We start from the raw sequence: 10003 nt of genomic DNA, 5'->3' as shown, positions 1-10003 counted from the left end.
TAGAACCGAAATCGAAGATCTAGTTCACTTGTTCAGTTGAAAGACCCGGTGAATTGAACAAGTTCAGAACGAAACGACCCACTCTACATAATAACATTATTACATCTGTCAATACAAGAGCTCTGTTGTAATAACATTATTACCTCTGTCAATAGAAGAGCGCTGTTAATTTTCCAGTCTTTTCTTTTCCACATTTGTTTTTGTGCCATTTATGCTTTGTGATCGTTTTCTGTTTTGGTTACTAACCGCCGCACCATTGGGTTTTGTTAAATGCGGATTTTTACTAATTTTTGCAAGTAAAGTTGGTTAAATCAACATTTAAACTATTTTGATGTACCAATAAACAAGTGGAAAGTTTTGTTTTTCCATATTATTTCCAAAACTTTAAGTTCATTGTAATTGCGCCATGGCCGTTTTGCCACCAGATCCAGTTTTCAACCTGCGTTGCCCAGAAATGGGTCCAGTTAATTCAATTTGTTTCCACAGCTGCGAACGACTGTTGGCCGGCACACTCAAAGGCAGCGTTTTCTTGTGGGATTTGCAGGTGGGCAGCGCAGCGCACGTTGTTGTCTTCTTGTCGTCAAAAAAACTTTTTAATTCATACTATCATATTAATTGCAGACAAATCGTTCCCCATTGCATTTCGAAGTTGGCCAGCAACCAATAACAACACTACATCACACCGATGATATTTTAATTACACAGGAGAAAGGTGGCACGGTCACGCTTTGGTCGCTATCGAACAGTGGCTACATGCGTGACCGCACAATCGAAGGTAACTTTGCTGCATTTTGTCATACAGCATTGTACACGTCACCGGCCGGCGGTGGTGAGCCGCTACTCTTTTATCCATGTGATGAGAATTCTATTGGCGTGCTACATGTGAATAACGATGTTAACTCACCACCGCAAATGCTTGTACCAAACGATTCACAACTACCCAAATTGGGCAGTGTGTCTTGCTTTAAGCCATTCGAATGCGCGTCACAGCTATTTCTACTAGCCGGTTATGAGTCTGGGCATTTTCTAACGTGGGATTTGAGTTCAGGTGTTGTTGTAGATTTGCGGCAATTTGAGCCCGAGCCTATGGCTGTGGATTATGATCCAGTAACAAATTGTGGCATTATTGGCGGGCCTTGTGAGTTGCTGTTATTCAAATATTAATTCCATATTTATTTAAATCGCCTACTTTTCTAATTGCAGCCGAAAAGCTCATATGTATTAGATACCAGCACCAGTCAATGCAATTGCAACGCTCGAATTATATTGTCATAAAAAATGCAGGCATTAATTGTATACGCATACGTGATGATCAGAAGGTGTTTGCTACTGGCGGTTGGGATGGACGCGTACGTGTTTTCTCTTGGCGTAGTCTACGCCCTTTGGCTGTATTGACTGAGCATAAGAATGCTTCGGGTGGTGGTATTATGGATATTGCTTACTCAGAGGACAAAGTTTCAATGTGGAATGCGCGTATTATGGCGGCAGCAGGTACAGATGGCCAAATCACACTTTGGGATTTATACAATTAAATTGTAAGCAACTGCCGAAAAGAGTTGCGTTTTTAAAAAGTTCATAAAACAAGCACCAGAGAAGTTTATTAAACTTTGTGCAAGACATTATATATATGTAAATGTCCAAATATGTTGCTGTAATGTATGAACTTGTGGGTTAGAATATAAGCTTTATTCTGTTATAAATTCACCAACTGGCCTTTATTCAAAGTCAAAACACAATTTGTTCATTGTAATTCACTTTTAAGCTAAGCGAATTCAAATGATTCCGCCGTTATTGGGTACTGCTTTTCTGATTAGTAGTACAAAAGACAGTGCCAACCTTTTTCCTAAAATAATGATCGAAATCTTCTATTGTTACATTTAAGTCCAATTTCTAAAGCTGTGCTCCTTTTTGGACGATTATTACAGATACACTTAGGATATAAGAGAACAAGCGCTCTTTTATTTTAAAAGGCTGGATGGAAAACTGTTATGTTAAAACACAAATTAAACACAAAATATATTGTTATACAGATATGTAATTGAACTGAAAAATATAAAACAATAAACAGTGGTCCCTTATTAACCAAAAAGAAAAAGAGTTGAATCCTCTTTTTCATAGTACACAGATATGCATGGAATGCAGCAAGAACTGTATTAAAAATTGGGAATCTTGAGGTAGTTCTTATACGTACATCCGCTCTCATGGTAATTAGAATAATACATGTTAAAATCCATAAAATATTTAATCCGAATCAGATATATCGATAACTGCTGAATTCTTAGCGCCTCGTTTTGCACGCGCATTTGCCAAGGATGTCATTAGACTGGAACGCTAAAATTATTTTGAAATTAATTAAATACACAGCATTGCCGAATAAGTAAATGAAAAAAAGCTCACGTTGGAATTTACTGAAACGTTTAATGCTTGTCGTGTGGATCGTGTTGGAGTAGCAACAGCAGCGCCACGCCCACGCCCTTTACCACGACCACGTGTGGCAGCTAGTTTCGGGCTGGTATCAGCTTTGGTAGCTTTGCGTCCACGGGGTGATGTTGCTGCCCTAGTAGTAGCCGGTCTAGCTATTTCATCACTATCATCACTGTAATCTTCGAAAACAGGATGTGCCGCTCTGGTTTGCCTTTTTGGCGGTTTCTTGGGCTGTGGTTCGTCCTCACTGTCGTTTGAATCATCATCATCTACAGTCTTAGCTTCAAGCTGCTTACTCCTGCTTTTCGGAGGACTGACTTTCAACTTCGGACCAAGAGTTTCTAGGCGATGTATAATTTCATCAAGTGAAAGTTTTTTATTGAATGCTTCCAGTGACTCTTCAACTTGATCATCACCTGGTAAGGTTTCCATTAAATACTCTAAGGCGCTATCTTTACAATGCCTGCATTGTAATTGTATTTCATTATTTATTGAATAAATGCATATTTTATATAATATTACCTTATAATGCCTTCTGCAGCATTTATATCATTCTTTTCTACTAAACGATTACACATTTCTGATAATATTTTGGGGTTTAAAACTTTTAGCCTACGCTTGGCTGGAATTTCTTCAAAATAACGCTCTATGAAATTCTCAATTTTCAAATCGCTGACTGAATCCTATAGTAAGTACATAATAAGTATGCGTTACCTTATAAACAATTATTAAAAATCTTACAATATGTATGCCATCCAAGGCACCACGTAAAGCTTCCTTGTCGTCATCTGTATATTCCCCTTTGACGCGTTTTATTACCTTTTTGAAATGTATCATATCCGCAGGATTAGCCACCTAAATACCATTAAATCGTAGTTATTGATGTTCAAATCTAAAAAAAATTAATATAAACCTTTTCATTGTACGACTGTCCAAAGCGTATTGCATTAAACATTTGATCCTCACTCGTAAACACAATGCGCAAACGAATGAGAGGCAATTTAGGTTGCTTTGGATGCCCCGTCTCCTGCTCCTTTGCGCGCTCTATCATCTCTTCTACACGCTGTTTTGCCATAGCCATCACTTTATTTGTGACATCCCCCTCATCTAATTTTAATTCTTCCGCCATTTGAGTCAAGTCTACTGAATCGAATACAAATGGTCGCACAGTTTGCAAGGGTAACGACTTCATTTGAAAGCGTGTTTTATGTATTTCTAATAGACCAACATGTTTTTTGAGCGACTCGCCTTCGGCAAGCGATGTGGCAACAGATGAACCTGGCTGGCTAACATAAAAATTACGCTTAGGATTGAACTGTGGCTCAATGTGGCAATCATGTTCATGCCCCCATATAACTAAATGCAAAAAATCGGGTAACATTTCTTCGGGAATATTGCTTTTGGGGCCACGATCTGCATGATTCTGATGTAGCACCATCAAATGAAACCATTCACCCTCTTCCGAACCTGGATATTCCATATTGACTTTGTAGTCCTCAAAGAGTCGCCGTAATCGTGCATCATGTATATGGCTGAGTCCATACAGCGCCAATTGTGTTTGACCTTTACGCAATAATACCGGATTAATAGTAACTTTCGTTAGATCGGTCCAGCGTCCAAAGTAATTAATCAGACCAGTAGTTGAAAGTAAATCAAGTGAGCTGAGACGTCCAAAACCACTGGGATCATCATGATTGCCATGTATAGAGAAGACAGGAATTGCAACGTTCAGATTAGGATCCTCATAATTGACCGTATCATTAACAGCATTGTGAAAATTTACTGCCTGATCACTGAGCATTTCAATATTGATTGGTTTGTCACCAAAGGTGTAACGCCGGAGTAACTTCATACAACTAAATAATAGAAAATTAAGCAATATAAGTGAAATCCCCGATTTTATCTTACTTAAGCAAAGTGTTTTGACTGGGCACTGCATCATGAAATAAGTCCCCACCGAGTAAGATGAAATCAACATCTTCTTCAACTGCCATTTCCAGTATATCTTCGAACGCAATGAAGCTATCATCTCCTATCATGATGAATACACATTTTAATACTTTCCCTCGATATTTTAAAAGGCTATCTTACCGCGCACAGAATTCTTCTCCTGATAACCCAAGTGATTGTCCGTAGCCACCATAATACGCAGCACATCCTCAGTATCTACTTCTTCACTCATTTTGTACAAATTCCGGCTTTTTTCCAAACTTTTTTTCAGCAATAAATAACTTGTGATTTGCCGCGATTTGTTTAGCTCGAGAAATCGCAAATTTGCGCACACACAGGGTTGCATGCTTGGTACAGCGTCATCCATTCCACGGTAATGCCAGATTATAGTTTAAAATTAGAATAAGGCCTTGTTCACATATAAAGTCAGATAGGTTCTAAAGCTGGTGTCAGCTTTTTGGCATAATATCCATTGAGCTATCTGCCAAACAAGCGTCAACAAAACCTAGAACTTATTTTATTTTAACCAGGCATGCTTAACCAACGAACCGATATCATTTTGTTACGATAATTAACGTTAATAAACGACACAATGTCATTTCGTTTCGTTTATTAACGTTAAGAACGTCAAATTAACGAAATGATTTTGTTTCGTTTTCTGACATATCAAAACGAACTCAAATCGTTAATGTTAATTATTAACTTCAAACTATGCTGGCAAAGCTGATTGATGGCGGAGTCATTAAAGGTGAAAGCATTAGCCAAGCTGATTGCAACTTTTCTCATGAATTTTGACAGCACGAACATTTCTCAGAGTATTTTTGACATTACCAATAACGAATTACACAAACAAATTACATGAAGTTACGTACCCCAGCGGGTAAGGGGGTCAGAATATACCCGCGGTAGGTATGCCTGTCGTAAGAGGCGACTAAAATACCAGATTCAAGGGGTGTGTAGCGCAACCCTTCAGGTTGCCAGCGCAATATATAGCTTCTCCAAATCCAATTGTCAACCTCACCTATCCGCGGCGAATCCTGTTTCACTAACAGACGAGGCTCTGGCGACCCCAAGCTCCTCATGGATCTTGGGGGTGGGGAGGGAGGGGATGGCCTGAAGGTTTAATGTGGCCACATAAATCGTTCCCGAGATGGTCGGGCAACAACAACAACATGAAGTTACGTGTGTATGTCCGCTCGCTTGTGTGTGTATGTCCGCTCGCTGTTACCACCTTACGGCTTCACCATGGCTATAGCATTGCCAGCACAATTCAAACATAAAGTATCACGTTTTAGTTAACGTTTTTAACGTTAACGAAGGCTTTTTGTTTCGGTTAAAAACGAGATACAATTTATCTTGATAATTTCTTTATCGATAATATTTCGAAGTGTTTCAACGGAAACGGTGGAAATTTTTTGATAAACGATTAGCTTAACGTTAAGGTGCATCCCTGATTTTAACTACGAATATACGCCGTCATATTTGTTTGTTGGCATTCCACAATTAATGGAATTTTACAAAGCAATCACTGCTCGAACGTCAAACCGTCGACCACAAAATCTACCCATGTTCTTATTATTGGCGCATAGTCATAGTCGAAATGAAATAGGCTTTAAATTTAGTTGCAACCTTTTTGACAGATAGCATAAAAATTATGTCGAAAAGTACAAAAATATAAAACCTCTTTTATTTTGACTATCACTATGCGCCATTAAGTTTCTAATAACTAAAAAGATGTCATCACTAAATCTAATTGAGGCTCCAAGTAATAAACTGCAGACTTCACCGAACAATTTCTGTCACATAAAAATCCAAAGAAATCGTGCGGTGATCTGTCAAATATGGTGCAAATTAGCGTAATGACATCATTAAATTCGTTATTTGCAACTGCCTCTTTTGCTTCATTTTTATTTATTTGTTCATATGTTTGTGTTGAACTCTTTCTAAGATTCGATAGAGATTACCTACAGATAAAATCGGAGTTGGTTCTACGACCAATCGTGCGACGAGGAGGGCACAGATATCTAAAATATAAAAATAATATAAATGCTGCGGGACTGAAAGGCTAAATTTTAAATCAGACGATTATGTTTATTGGCTGCAAACGTTCTGCATAGCATATTGAATTAGGGGGGCCTAGCAGATTCGATTTTATCCCTGACAGGACGGACTATGCCGATAACCGCTCCTGTGCAGCCTGCACCTCAGTCACTCAGTCACCCGAGAGAGGGCTTGGAAAGGGGACTCATTTGGGGCAGGGGGACCAGTTAACCTGTTCACGGATGGGTCCGAGTTGCACGTTGGGGTGTCTTTTGTCAAGAGCTAAATGTAAGCCGCTAGTTTAAGTTGGCTGATCACTGCAGCGTCTTCCAAAGCGGATTAAGGATGCGGTGGATAAAATTCTATCCAGTCCTACCACGGTTAGGGAATTGAACATCTACTCTGATAGCCAAGCGGCTATCAAATCCTTGAGTTCAACTATAGTGCGATCGAGGGTGGTCTGACCTAGCTTGGAATTGCATAGAACTATTTTATTAATATTCCGGGCCATAATAATATCCCGCGTAACTGTTAAGCGACCACATCGATACAATTAAGCCGGATGAAGATCGCTATAGGGATTTCGGGATTCCGCCGGCCACTTGTGGCCTGCCCCTGTATAGATGGGCCTCAATTCAGCTCAGCAAGTGTTGGGTGAACACCACCTCTTGCAGCTTATAAAGATATTTCTGGCCAGAAGTGGAGGGTAGGCGGTCTTGCGAAAAAAATTTGGTTCACTAAGGCTCATCTATTCATGGTCATTTTGATTTTCGTTGGGCACTGAGATGATGATCAGGTGGAACCATCAAGTCACTTTATGCTTTATTGCCCAGCTTTTACCAGAACTAGAACTAACAAGTAAAGGTGTCTCAATTCGGGTGTAACTGAACATTATATACTCAGCGTGAGCTTCAATTACACATTTCATTTCAGATAAATTACTTTTCTACATAACACGTGGCACCGCCCATTTAAAAAAAATGTGTCCTCATTTCCTCTTACAATAAAACTTGATAAGTGAAATATCATTGATTCAAAACTATTTTTTGCTAAGTTATAGCTTATTATTCTAGTCTACGACCCTTTTAAACTTGTTTTATATCTAAGTTGCCGTGGTCTTTAGCCGATCCCGTCCATTTTTACTAGAAATATTTTCTGATATAGGGAAAATATGTGTACACAATTTCATTACGATATGTTATTATACCTTTCATGAAAATGAAATGGTATATTAATTTCGTCACGAAACCCAAAATTGTAAGTCCTTAAAGGAAAATAGATAGACCCACCATTAAGTATACCGAAATATCAGGTTGAAGAGCTGAGTGGATTTAGCCATGTCCGTCTGTCCGTCTGTCTGTTTGTATGCAAACTAGTCCCTCAATTTTTGAGATATCTTGATAAAATTTGGGGAGCAGGTGTATTTGGGTGTCCGATTAGACATTTGTCGGAACCGGCCGTATCGGACCACTATAGCATATATCCTCCATACAACCGATTTTTCAGAAAAAGAGGATTTTTGTAATATCTTACTCAATTTAACAGATTGAAGCTTCAAACTTCACCATATACTTTCGTATATTGCACATATTGTTGCCTGAAAAAATTGATGAGATCGGTCGTATATATAGTATATATCCCCCACAACCGATCGTTCAGATAAGAAACTTTTCGTAATTACTGCCCTATTTTAAGAGCTAGAGGCTTCAAATTTCAATGAATGCTTACGTATATAGCATATATTGTTGTCTGAAAAAATCATACAGATCGGTGGTGTATATAGTATATATATATATTTTCGCAATTTTAGCCCCATTTTAACAGCTAGAAGCTTCAAATTTCACCAAATGCTTACGTATATGGCATATATTGTTGTCTGTAAAAATCATAGAGATCGGTTGTATATATAGTATATATCTCATACAACCGATTGTTCAGATAAGAAACTTTTCGCAATTTCTACCCCATTTTAACAGCTATAAGCTTCAAATTTCACCGATTGCTTACGTATATAGCATATATTGTTGTCTGAAAAAAATCTTAGGGACCGGTGGTATATATAATCTCATACAACCGATTGTTCAGATAAGAAACTTTGCGCAATTTCTTCCCCATTTTAACAGCTAGCGGCATCAAATTTCACCAAATGCTTACGTATATAGCATATATTGTTGTCTGAAAAAATCATTGAGATCGGTGGTATATATAATATATACTTCATATAAACTGTCATTTTTGCCCCTTTTTTACGGACAAAAGCTTCAAAATTCATCAAATTTCATCAAATATTTACGTTTACATCATATATTTTTGAAATACGTGATTCGTAGTCATAGTTTTACACGCAGACCACAAAAAACCTGAAACTTTGCATCCTCACACAAAGTACCTATCTATTTTTTATTTTATATTTATCTTAAAAATCGTTTAGGTATGTAGATCTGTTCACTATATATTTCTTATCTTATACATCCGATTATACGAAGATTACGAACGGGATAAGATTATTGTTCACCCCCATTCATGAAAGGTCCTTACTTGTTTTTCTTTGAGTTATGGCCCCCGAACCATAGAAAATTGCTTAGTCATAAAAGGGGCGGGGCCACACCCATTTTCAAAAATTTTAGTTTTTCCAATTCAATGTTATAATTCAATTAAAAAGTAAAATTCTATTGATACAAAGCCCTTTTTCGCTAAGATATAGCCTATTATTTTCGTCTACGACTCTTTTAAAAATCTTTTATATAAAAGTTGGCGTGGTCTTTAACCGATCTCGTTCATTTTTTCTAAAAATATATCTTGCTACAAGGCAAATCTGTGTACCCAATTTTATTACAATCCGACAATTTCTTCGAATTCTTCGAATTATGCCTCCCGAAACATAGAAAATTGCTTAGTCATAAAAGGGGCGGTGCCACGCCCACTTTTTTTTTTTTTTATTTGATGTTTTTCCCATTTATTGTTATAAATCCACTAGGGAAATGAAATACCAATGATATAAAGCTCTTTTTTGCAAAGATATAGTTTATTTTATTCGTCCACGACCCTTTTAAAAATCTTTTATATAAAAATGGGCGTGGTCCTTAACCGATTTCGTTAATTTTTCTTTAAAGCATTCCTTATAGTAAAGGCAACCTCTCTGCCGAATTTTGTTACGATAGGTTTAACGATTTTTGATTTATGATTAATATTTGTCAGATTGATTTTATCACAAGTGGGCGGTGCCACGTCCATTTAAATAAAGTTTTCAAACTTTTATCAATAGTCTCAATATCAGACCACACGTCAAATTTCAACATTCTAGGTGTATTACTTACTAAATAATCAGGTTTTTTGTGTTTTCCAAAATGTTATATATATAAGAAGTGGACGTGGTTATCCTCCGATTTCGCTCATTTTCAATAGCAATCTATTCCGGGTCCAGATAAGCTCGTGTACCAAATTCGGTGAAGATATCTCAATATTTACTCAAGTTATCGTGTTAACTGACAGACGGACGGACGAGACTCAATCAAATTTTTTTCGACACTGATGATTTTGATATATGGAAGTCTATATCTATCTCGATTCCTGTATATCTGTACAACCA

The 10003-nt window shown here is 37.5% G+C and overlaps 2 protein-coding genes across 2 annotated transcripts; one reads left to right on the top strand and one right to left on the bottom strand.

Annotated features, from left to right (window-relative positions):
* Positions 1–204: 204 nt before the first annotated feature.
* Positions 205–2095, top strand: LOC137243447 (guanine nucleotide-binding protein subunit beta-like protein 1). The gene is made up of 3 exons (XM_067771230.1): positions 205–544; positions 622–1138; positions 1204–2095. The coding sequence occupies exons 1-3, from the start codon at positions 407–409 to the stop codon at positions 1530–1532; spliced, it is 984 nt and encodes a 327-aa protein (XP_067627331.1). The 5' UTR covers positions 205–406; the 3' UTR covers positions 1533–2095.
* mre11 (double strand break repair nuclease mre11) lies at positions 2018–4730 on the bottom strand. The gene is made up of 7 exons (XM_067771229.1): positions 4516–4730; positions 4333–4456; positions 3338–4280; positions 3166–3279; positions 2947–3107; positions 2398–2887; positions 2018–2331 (listed from the first exon to the last, which is right to left on the bottom strand). The coding sequence occupies exons 1-7, from the start codon at positions 4718–4720 to the stop codon at positions 2242–2244; spliced, it is 2127 nt and encodes a 708-aa protein (XP_067627330.1). The 5' UTR covers positions 4721–4730; the 3' UTR covers positions 2018–2241.
* Positions 4731–10003: the final 5273 nt, after the last annotated feature.

Source organism: Eurosta solidaginis, chromosome 3 (assembly GCF_040869045.1).
Source record: "Eurosta solidaginis isolate ZX-2024a chromosome 3, ASM4086904v1, whole genome shotgun sequence".
In the NCBI taxonomy this organism is placed as follows: domain Eukaryota; kingdom Metazoa; phylum Arthropoda; class Insecta; order Diptera; family Tephritidae; genus Eurosta; species Eurosta solidaginis.
Note: the sequence above shows the minus strand (reverse complement) of the source record. Positions and strands in the feature narration are given on the sequence as shown.